Consider the following 21,413-nt stretch of genomic DNA (forward strand, 5'->3'; position numbering starts at 1 on the left):
TTACGACGAAATAAATGATGGTGAACTAAAGTTATGTTATACACATTTTACGATAATATCCCTTGCATACTTTCATTGTCCACTATTTTTTTCAGCATGACAGCATAGGAACCAGAAATTAAATACATGTACGGCTGCAACAACTTGCTTTACTTAATCTCAAAAAACGGATAAAAAATTTAACATGTCAATTTCACTTTCTATTCTAGATAGTTCCATTCCTATTGTCTTATTTAACTATGTATATGTTATATTTTAAATTAACACGATTGTGCATTGCAATGTTTCTTTTTTACACAAAATACGCATTACCCTCAAATGACCTCATTTCTATATACAAAAAGTCGCAATTGTATAATATATATTTACTTGAATTTTGAAGGCCATTTACTTTTCAGTCTCCTTATATAATTTTCCAGTACACTTATTTTTATTTTTTCACTTGAATAGGTTTTCTGAATGTTGAAAAATTATATAAATCTACAGTTGTTTACAGTATATACATAAACCTTTATGTGTTGTCACTAAATTAAGAAAATACTTGTGAACAATATTGGAATGTAACTGCATTGCAAGTTTTGTCTTGTATCATAAAGAAGTTTTTGTTTCAGTCAACCAGAATCTATTGCACGGTTTTATTTTGTTTCCAGAAATTGTAATACATTCCCGGAAAGATATCTGTTAGCATAAGTCTGACTTATTTCAACAACACAGTCAACAATTGTGTCCTTTTTTCTGTGACGGTCTGACTAGCGGATGAACAATACATATTTGAGTATAAACGGGCGGCTCCTTCTTTTTTCTGTGACGATCCGACTTGCGGATTAACAATATAAATACTTGAAGTATAAACAATAAATATTTTATAACAATAAATACACATTTACAGTATACATAAACAGGGGTAATAAATCAACTGGGGACAAAGTGAAAGCCGTATATATACAATGAACTTAAATAAAAGATGTGAATTATTTCGTCTTTCTCCATGAAAATTTCTTTTTCTTTTCATTTTGGGGCATTTTGAATGAATGATTCAGAAATAACAATAGATGAATCACTGCAACGGGCTGTGGAAACTTAAGAGGTCCGAGAACGAATATCCCCTTAAAACTGACTAAAGGAAAAAGTTGAATAAATATTTATACATCATTGTACATTATACATGTCTACATGTTCAGTTCATAGAATTAAGCAATTGTGATGCGACTATAAAGTAACAATTCTCTAAGGCTAACTTTTGACTACTCTTTTTGATTTTCATGCTCTCAAATCTTTTGGCTTTCTAAGCTTTCGTTCAAGAGCGTTTCTGCGATAAAGTACATTAAGGCCATAATAGAAACATGTGTTTCACGCACGAAAATCACACATATATGTGTGTTTTTGTATAATATTCAATTCTAAAACAAATTGGTATACATAATACAGCAAATGTACCACACTTGAACAGCTCAATATATATCTAATAAAGAATTAAAAAGGTTTTGATTGGTCATGTTGAGTTTTGATTGTCTGTTGTTGTTTCACTGCTTTGACTGGGCGTACATCGATCTACTTGGCCCGACGTTTCTGGTGTAAAAGCACGATTATCGAACGAGCTTTCCGATATCACATTTTCACCAGTGTCCTCTGGCGATATATGTTCTAATGAGATACTAATATGATTTTCACTACTGTCTGGATTGTCTATAGATGAAGATGGTCCTTGTATAACTGTCCCATCTGTAGTTTGATGATTGGAATGATAGTAAGGATGACTTTGAGACATCACGTATAATGGATTTGGACATTCAGAGTCCATTTTAAGTACTTCAGAATAGGCTGGCGGTAAATATTCATCATTTGATTCTTTAACTACATCTTCGTATGCTGGTGGTGTGATGATCTCCGCAGTTGAATCACATCGATCACGATGTTGGTCTCGAGAAGACATTAACAGATCAGCTATGGTCGTTACCATTAATCTTCGACCTGCAACACAATCATAGTGTGACATTGGTCATAAAACAATCAAATTTACTTTTATTTCAATATTTCGACATACTTTCCCTAATTTTATTTGTTTTTGCTCTTGTCCACACAATTTTTCAATACTGCAATGCAAACGTGTTTCCCCTTCTCTTAATTATTTGTAATACTAGCACTACAACAAAATGTAGATAATAAAGTTTATCAAAGACACCGATTGAACCCAATTGTAACTTGTGCTACCATAGAAAATCCATGGTGGTTATCTTGGCCATTATATAATTAGGTTATTTGCGTTACCAATATTTAGCAAACATGAATAAAATAATGCAGTTTACTTGCATGAATTTTCGAGTTCATATTTAAAAAGACAACTTTTACGAAATAAAAAAAAAACGACTTTGGATTTATAAGGAAGATGATCGGAGATAATTCTTGTTAGTTTCACTTTGTTTCATAATAGAATGTAACGAATATCTCATCATTTTGTTTTAGCAGGAGCAGCGGAAGCGTGTCTAATTTTTATCCAAATTTTCCCTTTATAAATTACTGTACTTGATGATTTATTTCAAAATCCTTCGATATAGTTACCTTTTATTTTGTGTTTCCTCTGTTCATATATATAATAATAAAAATGCTGCACTACCTTTACTTCAAAAACAGAACAGCTAGGTGATCGACATTCTTTCATTAACTCTTATGATTATTTTGGAAATAAAATGATAGACCCTACATTTGATCAGTTATAAAAATGATATTTTTATGGGTCAGTATCCATTAATAGAATTTTCTGATGTTTTGAATGGATAATGTAGTGCAGCAGAAAAACGAAGGCCCTCACTATAATTCATAAACACTATATGATGAGACTGTCGAAAGTGTAAATATGCATTGCTTAATTAACGATGGTAAATACCTCCATATCCCGGCATGCTGCCTCGTAGATTCTCTTCGCCTCGGGATCGTCCAACAGGAACCGGACGTCGACATCTCTCTCCTGTTCTTCTTAAAACCATTAAACATATTGCACAAGGAATCAGTAATCCAATGGCAAGCAACAAGTAGGAATACTGGGGAGGGTCTTCATTTCTGAAATAAATCAACAAAACATAAATATTTTTACCGCATGTTAATTTCCTTCAGTATGTTGTTTGTGTAGATGATAGTCTCATGTTGTCACTACATTTGTATTACCATATAAGCAGCTACTCCAATAATTACGGACAGGTTACACTTACATAAAGCGTACCAAAATATCAAATAACGATGCATGTGGCGTGCTGTTACCACTACTGTCAAATACTCGCATACATTATGGTACATGTATAACAGATACATGTGTTGCAAGACCAAATATACTAATATTAACTTCCATAGAAATATTATAACTTCTGGATTATAGTATTAAATCATTCTTAAAATAGTTGCTTTAAGTAACGATCGAGCTTGTCATACAAATGTTACATCTGCATCCACTACTTACGAAACTAATCATTGGGCTGATTTGTTTACATTTTTCAGACTCTAAACAATTCAGAAGTTGCCAAACTGAATAGCTTCTAAGTCTTGACATTTTTTGAGAAATTTGTGTTGTTATTTAGATGTCTCATTGTCGTATACCTCACATTTCTGTTTATCATAAGTACTGAAGCGAAGTCATTAGGCGCAATGTTACTGCCACTGCCACAATGACCCGTTTAATACTCACCAACAGCAAAGTTGCTATATACACTGTACTACAAAGATATTCAACAGCAACCTTAAAGGGTCAGTAAATAATGCTCACTACAAAAAGGGTCAGTAAATAATGTACACTACAAAAAGGGTCGGTAAATAATGTACACTACAAAAAAGGACAGTAAATAATGTACACTACAAAAAGGGCCAGTAAATAATGTACACTTAAAAAAAGACAGTTTATAATGTACACTAGAACTGACGGACATCTTAATATATATAGTACTAGAGCATATTATTACTACAACCATAATTTCAGCAAACTGCAGCTTATCAAATAACCGTCCATGACAGAGACAGGTCTAGAGGGGGATAAGAATATGCATAAAGTCTGTCTTTCTGTCTGTCTGTCTGTCAAACCGGCGTTATTTGAGAACTACTGATCCATAGTTGTTTCCTATGATGGTCAAACGATCTGTATACTTTTTGGTGAAAATAAGATTTAAACTTTTTGAGTTACGGGACTTAATAACTTAAACAGGGGTGTGTTTTTTCACATGTCGCGCCATAACTCAATAAACAGCTGCGCCATGAGCGCATGATACGCCCGACGTCTTGTGTGGAAGTTTTATGCAATATTCATAAATAGTTTCTGAGGAAGTTTTAAGCAATAACCATTTATTGTTTTTGAGACACGGAAGGACATGTGAAACCCCCCCCCCCCCCACCCTGTTTTTTTTTTACAAATATCACTAAAATAAAATTTTGAATCAAACCAAAATGTATACAGATCTTTAAATTAGTATAACAAAGAAGTGTGTACAGTTTCAAGCAATAATCATAAATTGTTTTTGAGATACGGCGCGACATGTAAAAAAAAACCCTCCCCTTTTTTACAAAATACTCAACTCAAAAATAAAATTTTGAGTCATCACCAAAAAGTATACAGATCTTTAGATTAATATAACAAAGAAGTGTGTAAAGTTTTAAGCAATAATCATAAATCGTTTTTGAGATACAGCACGACATGTAAAAAAACCCTCCCCCTTTTTTACAAAATACTCAATAACTCAAAAATGAAATTTTTAATCATCACCAAAAAGTATACAGATCTTTAGATTAATATAACAAAGAAGTGTGTAAAGTTTTAAGCAATAATCATAAATCGTTTTTGAGATACGGCGCGACATGTAAAAAAACCCTCCCCCTTTTTTATAAAATACTCAAAAACTCAAAAATGAAATTTTGAATCATCACCAAAAAGTATACAGATATTAAGATTAATATAACTAAGAAGTGTGTAAAGTTTTAAGCAATAATCAAGAAACGTTTTTGAGAAACGGTGCGACATGTGAAAAAAAAACACACCCCTGTTTTAGTTACATTGGTGCCGTAACTCAAAAAGTTTAAATCTTATTTTCACCAAAAAGTATACAGATCATTTGACCATCATAAGAAACAACTCTATTAAGTTTCATGAAATTTGGATAAGTCGTTCTCAAGTTACGGTGCGACATGTTTACGCCGGACAGACGGACAGACGGACGGACGGACGGACGGACGGACACCGGACATTTGTATACCATAATACGTCCCGTCAAAATTTTGACGGGCGTATAAAAACGATTTATGTTTATTGCTTAAAACTTTACACATTTCTTAGTTATATTAATCTAAAGATCTGTATACTTTTTGGTCATGATACAAGATTCTGTTGTAGAGTTATTGAGCTTGTCGCGCCGTAACGGTATCTCAAAAATGATTGATGATTATTGCTTAAAACTTTTCACACTTCTTAGTTCATTATTATATTAATCAAAAGATCTGTATACTTTTTGGTGATGATTCAAAATTTATTTTAGAGTTCAGGTTTTTGTAAATAAGGGGGTTTTCACATGTCACGCCATATATCAGAAACTATTTATGATTTTTACATAAAACTTCACGCACAAGACGACGGGCGTATCATGCGCTCATGGCGCAGCTTTTTATTGCAAGTTTCGCTCCAATCGCCTTAGCTTGCCAGCCCCCCCCCCCTTTTCGAAATCCTAGAACTGCACCTACATACGTACACAAAAAGATATTTCAATACTAACAACTAAAATAGCATCAGCTATAAGTATAATATGCAATCAACTTACTGGCAGCAGGGTGTAGTACCATACCCATTAAATGTTGAGTTACCGCAGCAACCGTAATAACAACTATTCCAGTATGATCCATCTAAAGCCATACATGTTGAACTTCTGGCACATTCTACTGTAAAAGGATAATGTTTGGTTTAAACATATTTTATTGTCAAAATAACAATAGGATTGGATACAAGTTATAACAATTAAAATAATTCTCTCCAAAAAAGTACAATAATACAAAATTTTAAGATGACAGCAATTATATAATTCAGTACAATATGAAAAATATATACAATAAATGTATTATGTTTAAAAAACAACAGTTGGATACGAGTACATATGAAGATACAGCAATATTAATCAAAGAATTGTTTTGTATGGCGTATATAACTATGTATATTTCTGAAAAGGATTGTGTTTTGTTTAACACTAATTTCGTCTGTTCTAAATAAAATCGGTTCTTTGGAAATAGCAACGAAGTGTTGGATGTTTTCAAAGAGTTGATTTTCAAAATCTAAGGATAAAGAAAACTGTGACAATGAATGTATTTCGTAAGGAAAGAATTCTTAAGATGTTTAAACCGACGTTATTTTCTTTCTTTATAAATGTTCATGTTCTATTTGTTGCCCTTTGGTTACGTAAATGGTATTTTTTTTGTTATTTCGCAACGTGTATCGACCATGTGCAAAGTTATATAAATTTTATGAAGCAGAACTTAGAATATTGTTCTTTTTTCGATTTACTCATTATTTTTAATGTAACTTGTAATCTCCCAAATCGCCTTATCAGTGGCGGATCCAGAACTTTTTGTAAAGGGGGGTGCTCCAGTCACGCTTTAGTGATTCCCTATATAAGCAACCAAATATTTCCAACGAAAAGGGGGGGGGGCGGCCCCCCCCCCCCCCCTGGATCCGCCTATGCTTATATTAAATTCCCCGCTTCTTACGAGTGAAGAAGACTGCACTGCATTTTCTCATTAATCCCAAAACTACACCGTCAAAATTTAATCAAATTAGTTATCATTTATTGACCAATTGTTTGTTTTTTGACAGTCACACAACTGGTCAATTGTTTATTTTAGTCACACAACTTGTTAAGATTTTGTTGAATAGGGGGATATTCTCACTGAATTAGTATAATTTTACATAAACTTGTATGCTGTATACGGCTATCGTTTGGAGAAAAAAGGAACGGACAACCTATGTAGTATTTTACCACTGTCTGAAAGCTTAGAAGAATATTTATAATACCCCCCCCCCCCCCCCAAAAAAAAAAAAAAATAATTCACATGCTAATACTTTGTGAAAAAGAAACTGCAATAGACGAAAACTTATGTTCTGTTGAACCTTTTCAATAACTTTGACTTGATATCAAGAACAAGAAACAACAAATGGTATTAAACAAATATGTAAATTAAAAAAATGTTGAGCAAAAAGTCAATAAGCATTTAACAGATCAGCTTTCAATATCCCATAATAAAAATTCCCGTACTAAATTATTCATAAATGGTAAAACGAGCTTACAAAGGCTGCCTGTACTGGTTATTACATGACCGAAATATAAAGTTTAAAATGTAAAACGTTTTGGTAGGTGTGGGATAATGCCTACTGCTGAAAAAGACTGAAAAGTCTCTGGTCTTGGATTTGACCTACAAATTGAATGATAAGAGAATTTTGTTGTATTGCACGACTTTGATTCACGATCCTCTATGTATACAACCACATTATGTTTGATAAGACTATTGATGCTCTTAAAGCTGTAAACATTAGCCCTTGTTATATTTTAATTTCATAGAAAATTAAGGGATTTATCAGGAACTTTTTTGAGAACCAAAAATGATAATATTTATTTGAGTTCTTCATTCCTTTAGATTTTGTTTGATATATTGATCAATGAAAATAGTGGTATACACTAGTTTAATAAGAACAGATTTTTGATTTTATAAACATATCACAATAGACATGGATTTTGATGATGTCGTGTTATTGTCGTCTTATTAACATTTATTTATTAGCACCATCATTAAAGGTTTGTTGCTCATGTCTATATGCAGATGGAGCAAGTTTCTCTCAATTATGCGATTTTTGTAGTTTTCCTTTAAAGGCAAGAAGACATACAGATTTTTTTTCCAGTTCCTATTTCATACAAATGCACAAAAATGCCAGTTATTGTAAACAAACTTATTTTTATTATTCAATTATATTTAACAATCATGGTTGTTAATTGTTACATAGTTTGAAATGAAATTAGTATACTTCCGAGAATTCGTGATTCTTTACTTGAAAGGACATCCATTGATGTAGGATACATGCATTATCGAGCATGAACACTTAAAAAGTCTTTCGTTATCAAAAAGTGTTTGTTATGTATAAGTATTTGCTTCCGCGTAAAATACATTTTCTTTTCCCTATTTACAGAAAAATGCTCACTTTGAAAGATCACATATCGAATATATTGACCGATTTAAATGTGTTGTTAGTATTAAACATATTAAAATAACACTTAATAATAATTGGTAGATATGGATTATCAAAGAAGTTTTTTTATTCAACTGAAATCGCGATTTTTGAATAATATTTTACAGTAATAACCATAACTGATAATTGGAAATATATTCGAAAAACGAAAATTTTATTTACCTGTAGTTGAAACAGTCGAAACAAGTAAGCTTAATACTTCTTTCCTTCCTACCATTTTGAAATATTTTTCTTGAATGGCATTTAAAACCCGTGACCGAAAAAAACACAGTGGACTAAAATACACCGTTCTAGTTTAAATATAATCAGATCACTTAGTATAGGAAGCCTACGTTGTTTACATATACAATATTTTGCTTCGTCATACATTACATGTACATATTACACATGTATGACGCGATTGTCATTTTTGATCATTCTAACCAAAATGTGTGAATCTGAGAAAAAAGACATTGATATATTAGAATTACTTTAATTGTTCAAAAAGTTTACCAACAATAGTGACATATGACCTCGAAGGCAATATTTCGAACTTTTTTTTATATTTGTTTTCTTGTATTTACTTTTGACTTATAAGCTCTTGGTTATTTTTGTTTTTTTACGATAAATGTGCTGCCCGAGGTCATATCTGATTAGCCAAATATCGCGTAGCAAAATGAAATTTCCAAATACAATTTTTGCTTAAATTATATTGTCAAACTTACTTTCAACTTATTAAATATTCGCCTTCCCGATTTTTTTTAACCAGCAAACGTTAGAAATGGAATTAAGTATATATATGCGGAGTCACATGTTAATTAGGAAAAATAAACTATTAAAAAAGTAACCCTTCGTGGTGCTATACGATCGAAAATGACAAATAAGTGGGGAGAAAAAAGTCAAACACCTTTTTAATTTACTGGAACAATGCAAACTAAAAAAAGTCTGACCAGGTTAAATTTGGTACATATTTATTCCGATCCCTGCATGCAACTTTTTTTAAGAATCGTTTTATATATAGTCAACAAAAGAAACGATACACGACTTTTTTTTCAAATTAAAGATGAAGTTTTCCGTTTCTAGGACTAATATTGAAGGTAGTAATATTTAATGACCATGGTAATAAATCCGTTTAAAAAAAATGTTTTTTTGCTCTCATGACGTCATTTTGCGAAACTTAATTTTTTTGACAAAATTTACATAAAACGATAATTTTAAAAACAGAAGTTCCAACTAATGATGCCAACCTCTCATTTAAAGATAAAGACAATGTTTGCCATAAATTCTTTTTTAAAAATCGTACAGTTTCTTTGTTTATTTGTAAAGCAAAGTTCGGTCCAACAAGAATTCGTTTAAATGTAAACATTATCAATTGATTTACCATTGACAGTATGTGTAAAGTGAATTTAAAAAAAAAACCGTTAATAATCTTAAAACTAATCCGAAAGGTTCAAAATTTCCAGTGTGCATTTTTTGAGATTTCAAAAAACACTTTTTTTTTTTACCAAAAATAAAAAAAAAACAATATTTCAACCCATTAGTGAAAATATGAACATTACTTGATTAGCATATATATTGAATATTTTTTAAACAAATTTGAAAATTCATTTAGGACTTAGAAAATTATGTGTCGATTTTGTGTCCAACTTTCCGCAAAAATAATTTGCACCCTTTGATCGTTTACATGGAATTTAGTTACTTTCCGACAGGTTTTGAATTTCATTATCATATGTGCATATATTGCAAATGAAAGCTTTTTAAAATAGTGTATCTCATTTTGTTTTAGTTTTAATACTTTTTGATAAATTTTTATTCTAAAGTCGTGTATCGTTTCTTTTGTTGACTAGTATATATGACAAGGTTGCACATTAAGGATTAAAATATCTAGTGCTCCTCTTTGATGTTTAGATGGTCTATTTTACAATTAAATGTGCAAATATCACGGCTTTTAAAACTATTTGGGTAAGAAATGCAAACATTTTTGCAAAATTAGTCAAGATGCAACCTCCTAAATCTGCAATTTTCTTCCCGGCGATATTAAAAAAATTGCAGACCTGTTACAGTGAGCTTGAAATATAAAATAATTTTGGATGCAAAATATCTTTTTTATTTTTGTTATATATACTGAGACATGAATATTCAACAAACATCGTCTTGTCTTTTATGCAGGTGCGTTGCAGGGATAAAGGAGTGAATTTTTATTTTTCTGTTTTCCACCACCATATAAGCATCTATACAGAGAACGACATACGAATATGGTCGTTGCTTGTCCAAAACACACTTCATGTAGAAAAACCTCACTCAATAATCTTAACTAGCTTTCAAAAAACTTTGTTAAAGATACAAAACTATCAATTTGCGGAGGCTTGAAACCTTCGAACGAACATAATGTTCATTTACAAACATGTTCAAAATTTCACCAAAAGGTCACAAACAGATTTCATCATCACAGAATTAATAGTGTATATGACTTTGTAAATTTTCGTTCTTTTTTTTTTTAACCTACAATAGCTCCAGCGTATTTTATTCTATTAAGGTAGTATGGGTGTCTTCCTCCATCTTGGATTGTAAAAAACAGAGAACCCAAGGTCCAGATTTTTTATCAAGTTAGCAAAATTTGATGCAGGAATGCAGATATTTAATGTGAATTTTCATTTAAAAGAACCAATTTATAAGAATATAACTTATAAATATTAATATTTTTGCTAGTGGTGATTATTTTTGGTTGTTTTACAAAAAAATTAAATTGGCATTTAAGGGGATGTAACTCTAAAACAGTGTATTTTCTGAAGGATTCTACATGGAATTTTCCTATTTTGTATTTTAGCCAAAATAAACGTACGGTGACCCTATCTTTTTTTTGATTTTCTCAAAGCATTGTCTGAAAGCTATCTTTTCCTTAAGTATTTAACAATTCTATCATTTTGTTTAGTTTCTAATCACAAAATGGTGTTTTTCCCTGTATAATCCATACAAAATGTGTCATTTTGTCACGTCCTGTAGCTTGAGAAAATGCGCGGTGACCTATCATTTTTATTATATTTTTCAACATATATCATTAGATACTACGTTTTGGCAAAGTATGAACAAATTCTATCATTTTTATTTTAGACTCCCATACCACCTAAAACTGTTTGCTTTACATGCATGTTCATAATACCATTATTGTATTTATTTATATTGTATTATGGAGAAAAACTGGTATGATTTACTTATGTATAATCCATGTTGCTTTAATTTGGCAAATAAAATATGTTTCAACTAATGTATTAATGTGGCCGTCACATAAAACTACAATTACAAAAACCATAATTTAATTTACTGGTTTGACGTGCTATTGTTTTAACAATGGGGCTAATTTGATTTGTTGTGAACTGTTACAAATACAAAAATAAAATGTTCAACATCGATGTCCGACAGCAAGCTAACTGACGATGTCACTGATTAATGACAATTAAGAAGGTAACCCATATTTATGGAACCACGAAATGACAGAAAGACCGCGGACTTCAATAATTACAATGATGTTAATAAATACGCGAAAGCTTCCGATCTTTACAATTTTCCTTCGTGTAGAGCTATTTCCGATTTGTTCAAGTTCCAACCTTGAAAAAAGTAAAATGAATGCATGACCCTCAATTGTTCTCTATATATCCTTTAGTTAGTAAGTGAACTTCATCCACACATATCTTTTAGTTGGTGTGTAAACTTCACACACAAATACTTGTTTTTAATTGTAAGGGGTAGCGTTCCGCATTACAATTTATCGGCATGTAAACAGACTTATTTCCCGAAATAAGGATTGATTGACTATTGGTTGCTAAACGTTCAGTGACAAATATTTCAATCATGTTCAGGACGAGAACAAATTAACAAACAATCACACTAAAGGAAGGTCCTCTAATAAAAGCAGTCCGGATGGAAGTCGGAGAAATTTGGGCTAACACAGGAAAATATGGGTATATCAGATAGGAAAATTTAGCCGTGCAACTGGTCACCTTATACGGATCCCACAAAGAGTTGCTGCTAAGGGTTATTAACATACAAAAACGTGGCATCTCTCTTATACACGAGGCATCCGATTAATTCAACGTCCTCATTTTTACTGGACGTTGCTGCGAACTTGTACATCCTGCACAGCCAAATGGAAGCCCCACTTTAGTGAGAGTTTTACTGCCGGTCTTTGGAAGACCAATGGTGACCATATGTTTATTCCCTAGTCACCATTGGGGGTCTTTCCTGGAAGAACATGTTGAAACTAAGGATTTGGATCTAAACTGTTTCAAATATTAAGCTTTGAGCGTTCCTTGTGAAGGTAAATCAATGAAGCGCTTCGGACAAATGGAATCTCTAACGTGTTGTTTTTCTATTTTCCCGCAGTCCTGGATCGATACCTCTGCTGATGGACTATCAGTATCCGGGGTAAAACCAGTTAGTAGTCGGTACTTTGGTAATAAATGATCTATAACACACCTTTCTAAATTTGTCCGTTTATAAATCGTAAAGAAACTAAGATTTCAAAACCTACAGCAAAAACGGTTGAGCCAAGTTGATTTTTATGTCCTTTTTAATCATATAGCTCCACAGTGATAGCTAGCCTCCTCAACAATTTCCGTTATTTTGTCATTTAACTTAAGGGCCGCGAGAATGACTTCTCTAAGTAGTCTGACAGTTTTGATCTAAATGACCGATTGTCAAACTCAACATTCTGAAAATTTCTGCCTTGTCAGATTTTCTATATTGACAATGGTTGCAAAATTGCAGACAAATTTTCCCTATGACCTATGTTAGCCGTATGTAAGCCATCTTCAATGGTCGGACACATTTTTAAAACTGAATACCATAATGAAGATTGTGGGCAGCCAAGACTTCTAAACCTTGACCCAGTAGTTTCAAAGGAGATTTTTTTTGTTAAAGTAAACAGACGACGATGGACGCAAGTGATTTGAAAAGCTCATTTGGGTCCGGTGAGTTTTAAATATGTAATAATACCGCAATTTGTCATCCATTTCGGTAACAGTTTTGTTATTACTTTATTGACTTCCGGTGTGTAAAATGAAAGTAGAAAACGCAAGTTGAAATTAAAAAAACATGATTAGTGCAAGAAATTATGATTGATGTCATTATCTTATATGACGGAATATATTTTATGATTGCAAACCATTATGTCTAAAGAAGAAAATCAAACCAACATAAGAGATAAAGTTACACAATACGAAACGTTTCTAAACGAAAAGCTTAGAAAAGATTTAAGGTTGGCATGTACAGCATATCATATATTAATATGTAAACTTGCTTCTAATAACTCTACCTATGTTGTGACAATACAGTTGTATCGTATTGTATTCATCTTATTTTTTTACCACAAGATTTCAATCTTACATTCACAGGGTCCTCCATGACCATGGCATGGTCGGAAATGGATACACTCAAAAATTTTACCATCTTAAGAGGGTAATAATGGGGTACCTCCATGACAAATAATGATTAAAATGTTACCAAATGACTTTAACAGTCATGCCGATAAAATGTACATAGATAGATAGATATAGGAAGATGTGGTATATTAGACATTATTAGACATTATTTTATTAAACCAATCATGGGCCCTTGTCGGGCAAGATACAAAAACATCATACAATGATTATATAAACATTAGTGAAATACACAATATTATAAGTAATACACAAATAATAAATTGATGATATGAGCAATGTAGGATATAATTAAGGTAAGAGGCATTGAGTGCAATGAGGTCGATTTAATATTAAAAGAATATGATATAAAGTTTATTAATACGGAAACAAAAAGTAAAAATAGAACCAGGAATAAAGTGTTTCATTCTGCAGTAGTTCTCCTCACGACCAGTGCACAGCAGTTAGGGACTTTTACATCACAACAATGCAAAGGTCATCAAGGGTATAAGTCAGAGGCAGATTTAGGGGGGGGCCCAGGGGGCCCGGGCCCCCCCTTTTTGGGAAAAAATTTGGTTGCTTATATAGGGAATCACTGAAGCGTGACTGGAGCGGGCCCCCTCTTAGGTCAGTCAGTGGGCCCCCACTTATGAAAATTTCTGGATCCGCCACTGTAAGTGCCAATGAGACAACTCTCTATCCAAGTAACAATTTATAAAAATAAACCATTATAGGTCAAGGTATGGTCTTCAACATGAGCTTTGGATCACAGCAAACGGCAAGCTATAAAAGGCCCCAAAAATACTAGTGTAAAACCGTGTTCAATTGGACGGTAAAAATATTGACTAATTTTGACGAAACATGTTAAATTTTGTCCAAAATACCAGTTACAATAATAATTTGAGACCTCTGACGTGTATAAATAAGGATATTTTGATGATTCACAGAAATCTTTTAACTGATTTGACACTAACAGTAACCAAAAATGTTTGACGTCTGATGGGTAAAGGGCATTAATACCCTCTCTTCAGCACAAGCAAATTTAACAATATATTAAAATTCATTGTACTGTTTAAGAAAAAAAGAGTCGCTGGTCTAGCCACATAACCATATACTCCTTCGTGCTGTGATGATTTTCTAGGTAAACATAATTGAAATTAGTTGTGAAATTAGTAAAGTAACCCCTCACGAAAGAATTTCCTACTTAAAAACATTTATAGTCAATAGTTGAACATGTTTATAACATGAAACATGACATCACAAGCTCTACTAATCTTTAACAACAACAATAAACAAACTTTAGGTATATATATACATAAAGCATAATGCAAAAATAGTAATAATATACATGATATACAAAGACACAAGCAAACAAATGTTACAAGCCAACATTTTATAATAGGAAGCATGAGTTTACACTTTTATCTTCTACAGGCTTCATCCACAGAACAATGAATCAGTCGAGTAGTCTAGGTAATATTATTGTATTGTTAATTTCATAGTGAAATGTTGTATTTCCATTCTTTCAGTAAACTATTAGAGCAGAGGGATGAAGTGTACAAACAAACAGCTGAATATCTTCAATTAAAAACAGTTATAGAAACAATTAAGGTAATTATGTTCGATCATCATATATGACCTTATACATGTATTAAGATAAATGTATTATCTCTACTACAGGAATGTAATTGTCATTGATAACAGATAAAACAGTTAATCATTTGCAGTCATTTTGTTCACAGAGAGCTCTTTTTGATTCCCATCAAAAACAGATTGAAAACAATTCCAAATATCTAGCCTAACCTGAGAAAGAAGTGATCTTTCGAAAAATACTGTATATTAGGAAAGATATGAAATTTGAATTAAAATCGACATTATGCAATAAAAAAACTACTATCATGAATATGGTTCAGTCCCTTTTGGAAACTTGTCAAGAAATTTTAAAGAAGAAGTCATTCATCTTCCCAGTAAGGCTTGTAGACATAAGCAGTGGCGGATCCAGAGGGGGGCGTAGAGGCCCCCCCCTTTGCTTGGATTTTTTTTTTTTGTGGAATGATTAATTAGAATAGACTTTGTGAACTTTGCCATTTCCAGTGTATTTAATTTTCATGCGACAATTCTTTACTTATAAAGATATTTTTCGCTGGTATTTACTGATTATGTCAAAGTCATGTGATTCGCTACATGGTGGAGTTGATCAGTGCGTAAAATAAAACGTCACTTAGTTATTTTGAAATTCAAATTACAGTAACACATTGCTTATGCTGAGTATGACAACCACGATACCTTCAAAGCGACACTGATTTGAACAAGAACGTAGTGACGTCTATTTCACAATTCAACCAAACAGAAAGTAATGTACTCTATTACACTCTCATGAAAAAAAATCCACAGCAATATTATTTACCTACGAAAACATGTTTAACCCCAAACGCCCCAGCCTATTTAAAAATAGCGTGATAGCTGAATAATGATCCCCAGTCAGTATAAGCTCTAGATAGATTTAAAGTCTAAGGTACGAACCATTTGATTTAAGGAGGCAGTCTAAGGTAATTGAGAGAAAAATATCTGACTCGGATTTTTGCATTAAATAAAAATTCTGGCCGTATCTGGATTGAAAACAATAATCTTTTTTGCTATTAGAAACGAAAATTTCCAACAGAATTATATAGTATTAAATGAACATGATGAATAAAAAACGGGCGTATTTGTTTGAGGCCGGGGTTTGCATGTCTCATCAGAATGTCGGTTTCGTTGAACTGATATATTGAATATTTTCAAGACCAGACTGCAACCTGTCTGCTGAGTATGGCCTTTGTGTCTCCATTTGTCGACCATCATTCATAAATTCGTTGTCATTTCAGACTCATTCGTAGCCTTTGGTTGATTTGGAACCCCTCACCTCCCTTAATTTTGTTGGGTGAAACATATCAACCAAACATTTGGATAAAAATTGCTTGTTTGACTTTTTTAACTTGTGTTGGTCGTATTGTAAATTTCATAGAATAGCCCGACGTATTTCTTGTTTACAACAAGAAATCTGTGAGGTTATGCTAACTTAACATACAACAAACGAGATTTTTCTATGTCTATTTTTTAATGACAAGTCCCACATCAAATATATCAGCTTTGGATCCATACTATCATTTTATGACAGACAATCAATAGGGAGAATACAGCATAAAAAAATGTCAAACACTTATACTTTACAGCAACTATAGAATATACATGCCCCACGCCAGGAACTGTTTAAAAAGTGCATTTTACACTTATTTTATGTTTTTTAGCCTAAAAAAGGTCCCAAAATTTGTTTGCCTGGCTCCGCTCGGCGAACATTAAAAACTTCGCCCCCCCTTTCCAAATTCCTGGATCCGCCCCTGATAAGGATTGATACTTAGAAAAGCATGATGACATTAGATAAATTCTGTACTATTTGACCTTTTTGAAAAGGTCAGGGTCATAGTAAAATTCAGAAAGCACATGAAAATCACCTACATGTATGCCAAAACAACCCATAGTTAAATGCTAAGTATTAGGTTAAGTGGAAAATGTTTTGGTGTGGTCTCGTAGACCAGCATGTATGTTAATAATATGAGTCTACTTATAATTACTTCAACTTTTCATCAAGTAAATTTAAATTAGAAGCACATAACAAGCATCATCTACCAAAGTTATGATTGGTTTTTGGCTCATAATCTGTCACAAGATCAGAAAAAATCTCCTTCAACTTTGTATGAACATTTTTAAGGTAGCACAATGCAAAGATTTTTTCACCCTCAATCTGACAACTTTAAACTTTAAACTGATGCAATTTTTTTCATCCAGCTTTGGATTTTGTAAATGAGGTATCAAAAGAAAGAAGAAAGATTAATCTTTCAAAAGGTGATAATTTTATTATGACATAATTATTACATTTTTATTTTTATTATGTATCCTAATTACATTAATAGATGAATGATAGCATTCGGACCAGTAATTCATTTCATAAACCAAATACAAGATGGTCACACTTCATCTAAAAATAAATTAATATAACATACTAAAACCAAATGCTCCGCAGGGCGCAGCTTTATACGACTGCAGAGGTTGAACCCTGAATGGTTGGGGCAAGTATGGACACAACATTCAAGCTGGATTCAGCTCTAAATTTGAATTGTGATGAAATAGTTGACACAGCATAGGTTTCGGACACAGAATGAATGTGGTCTAATAAAATATTTTTTTTGCCTTTGAGCAATTCACTATGCTGTTGAATATTAATCCTCTCAAAAAAATATTCGAAGAAATTTTCTTTTTATTTATGAAATCAGAAATGAGAAAAATTTAACCCCCCATCCCCCCATTTTTTTTTCACATCCCCCTTTCCCTTTTTCCAAAACATATCTCAATTCAAATTTCTAATGGAGTTTGCAACAATAACTGCTCATTTAAATACATCATAAAATATTAAAATGTAACAAAAGGTGCTTGTTATCACTGAATGGTAAAGATTGTTTTAATTTATCAGTTGGTAGTAAAAGTGAATATACATTGTACAAAACAATGATTTAAGTTGATTCAACTACTATTCTGGACAAAGAAAGATAACTCCAATCAATTGAAAATTTCTTGATTTGCACAATATTTTGCAATTAGACATTTCTTGCTATTGCACAATACTGTGCAATTAAAAATATTTGCTATTGCACAATACTGTGCAATTGAAGATTTCTTGCTATTACGCAATACTGTGCAATTAAAAATTTCTTGCTATTGCACAATACTTAATATAATAATTTTGGATCCTGATTTGAACTAACTTGATAACTGGGCCCATAATCAAAAATCTAAGTACATGTTTAGATTCAGCATATCAAAAAAGCCCAAGAATTCAATTTTTGTTAAAATCAAACTTAGTTTAATTTTGGACCCTTTGGACTTTAATGTGGACCAATTTGAAAACGGGACTAAAAATTAAGAATCTACACACACAGTTAAATTTGGCATATCAAAGAACCCCAATTATTCAATTTTTGATGAAATCAAACCAAGTTTAATTTTGGACCCCGATTTGGACCAACTTGAAAACTGGGCCAATAATAAAAAATCTAAGTACATTTTTAGATTCAGCATATCAAAGAACCCCAAGGATTCAATTTTTGTTAAAATCAAACTAAGTTTAATTTTGGACCCTTTGAACCTTAATGTAGACCAATTTGAAAATGGAACCAAAAATTAAGAATCTACATACACAGTTAGATTCGGCATATCAAAGAACCCCAATTATTCAATTTTTGATGAAATCAAACAAAGTTCAATTTTGGACCCTTTTGGCCCCTTATTCCTAAACTGTTGGGACCAAAACTCCCAAAATCAAACTCAACCTTCCTTTAATGGTCATAAACCTTGTGTTTAAATTTCATAGATTTCTATTTACTTATACTAAAGTTATGGTGCGAAAACAAAGAAAATGCTTATTTGGGCCCTTTTTGGCCCCCAATTCCTAAAATGTTGGGACCAAAACTCCTAAAATCAATCCCAACCTTCCTTTTGTGGTCATAAACCTTGTGTTAAAATTTCATAGATTACTATTCACTTTTACTAAAGTTAGAGTGCGAAAACTAAAAGTATTCGGACAACGCCAACATGATACCAATATTTTTTGCGGTCGTATAATGATAGGAACAAACCCATTATTGCAACTTACCAGTACAATGCTTAAATAGATATAAAAAGATATAATTTAGCATGTTTATTTTTTGTGTTTTATTTTCTTATTTTATAGCAAACAGATTATACAAAAGAAGAATTGAAGACAAAGATAGATTTAGGATGCAACTTTTATGTTCAAGCTAAAGTGTAAGAATGTCTTATAGACCAACAATTTTTTGTTTATAGATATAAGAAGATGTGGTATGAGTGGCAATGAGACAACTCTCCATCCAAGTCACAATTTGTAAAAGTAAACTATTATAGGTCAAAGGACGGTCTTTAACAGGGAGCCTTGACTCATTGAAAACTATATATAAATGGGAAAAATTGGTACAAAAGGTTGCAGGATAATAAATTACAACACGATCGCCTTCACTTGTTCAAAAACAAACACAAACCCTAAAAAAAAATTCTGAAGCAAGCTACTATTATTATGCATATGGGAAGGTTCCTTTATGAGCATTCATGTCTTGCAGACACATCAGTCAATTGAAATATGAGCATTGCATGAATTCCATAGTGTGTACAATTTGTATCTTGAAGATAACACTCACTACCAAGACACATGTCAATTTATTCTTCATTATTTGAATAAATTTAAAAAAAGATTTAATTTGGATTTAAATGGCTAAAATTCAAATTAACTTATTAATGTATTTATGAACAAAGAAAGCCAATGTACATGTGTAATTGTTTAAAACAAAGAGTTGTTATTTATTTTGCAGACCTGACACATCAATGATATTTGTTAATATTGGATTTGGGTTTTATGTGGAACTTACCCATGATGAAGCATTGAAGTTTATTACAAAGAAAACCGATAATTTAGATGAAAAAGCAAAGATCCTGACAAAAGATGCCACATCTGTTAAAGCTCACATAAAATTAGTATTAGAGGTAACAAACTTGTTCTGTTTTGTGTTCTATATGTTGTCTGCACTATCAATCTACTAATCAGTGATGCATATTGGATTGGTTGATATTTTTGTGAAAATAAGCTTTAGTTTTTTTCTTTAATGAAAGAACAGAGTTACCCATTTCTTTTGATGTCACTCTATTGGTCGGACCTTTTAATTTCCTGATTTAAGTTATAAATTTGTGTTTTTTTTGGGGGGGAAAAAGGTTGGTGGCATTCTCTCTATAATGTAACCTTTAAAATCTACCTCCAAGTGCATATTAGTTGAAAACATATGTAAACATAAAAAATTAAAGAAAATGTAAATCATTTAACTGATATGTTAATATCAACTTTTTAAAATTTGAAAATACCTTACTTACTTGCATGTATAACCTGTCACATTCATTTGGTTTGGTAGTTATTGTAGGTTCATGTCTTTGGTATTTGATTTTCGTATACCTTTTTGTTTCACATTTTTCCTGTTGGTGTTTTTTATAGCTGCCTATCAGTATGGCTTTTTCTCATTCTGGAAGGCTGTAAGATAGCCTATAACTGCTTACATGCACTTCTTATGAACTCTAATGGATAGTTTTCTCATTGGCAATCATACCACATTTTATATAAGTAAAAATATACTCTTTGTGCATTTTTGCACATGAGGCTAATAGTTGAAAATATACCTTTTCATAAGAAAAAGTGGCATAGAATTTTCTAATGTCTCACGTCATATTTGTAGTCTGAAGCAAGAAATAATTACTTAATCATCACAAGTACTACTGGTCATATCAAATTTAAACAAACAGGATCTAATGATAAAAATTTAATTACAGTAGATTAAAAAAACAGAAATTGTTCGCATCTTGTTTGTTGCAATAAAGTTTATTTATTTATTTCAGGGTTTAAGAGAACTACAACAGATACCAAGAGAACCTGAGAAAAAGCCATATAGAGATGTGTTATCTTGAATACAGATGATGTAAAATTGTTAACTTAACAGAAAACTCTCCTGTAATGATTGAAGAGTACTGGAAATCTAGAGAATATTGGTTCTCGTCTCCAAGCATTTGACCTATCTTCTATTTTGTAAAGAAGCATATAAAATCAGGTGTCAAATTAAAAATATTGTGAAATAAATGTATAAATCAATGAAATTTTGGCATCCTCAATTTAATATATA

The 21,413-nt window shown here is 31.9% G+C and overlaps 2 protein-coding genes across 2 annotated transcripts; one reads left to right on the forward strand and one right to left on the reverse strand.

Annotated features, from left to right (window-relative positions):
* Positions 1-846: 846 nt before the first annotated feature.
* LOC139496748 (uncharacterized) lies at positions 847-8,632 on the reverse strand. Its single transcript, XM_071285113.1, has 4 exons — positions 8,417-8,632; positions 5,787-5,904; positions 2,885-3,057; positions 847-1,971 (listed from the first exon to the last, which is right to left on the reverse strand). Exons 1-4 carry the CDS (start codon positions 8,469-8,471, stop codon positions 1,493-1,495), a joined length of 825 nt encoding a protein of 274 aa, XP_071141214.1. The 5' UTR covers positions 8,472-8,632; the 3' UTR covers positions 847-1,492.
* A 4,635-nt stretch (positions 8,633-13,267) lies between these two features.
* On the forward strand, positions 13,268-21,387 carry LOC139496782 (protein UXT-like). The gene is made up of 5 exons (XM_071285115.1): positions 13,268-13,487; positions 15,177-15,258; positions 19,412-19,485; positions 20,064-20,235; positions 21,133-21,387. The coding sequence occupies exons 1-5, from the start codon at positions 13,399-13,401 to the stop codon at positions 21,199-21,201; spliced, it is 486 nt and encodes a 161-aa protein (XP_071141216.1). The 5' UTR covers positions 13,268-13,398; the 3' UTR covers positions 21,202-21,387.
* The last annotated feature ends 26 nt before the right edge of the window (positions 21,388-21,413 follow it).

This window comes from Mytilus edulis, chromosome 1, assembly GCF_963676685.1.
Source record: "Mytilus edulis chromosome 1, xbMytEdul2.2, whole genome shotgun sequence".
Taxonomy (NCBI): domain Eukaryota; kingdom Metazoa; phylum Mollusca; class Bivalvia; order Mytilida; family Mytilidae; genus Mytilus; species Mytilus edulis.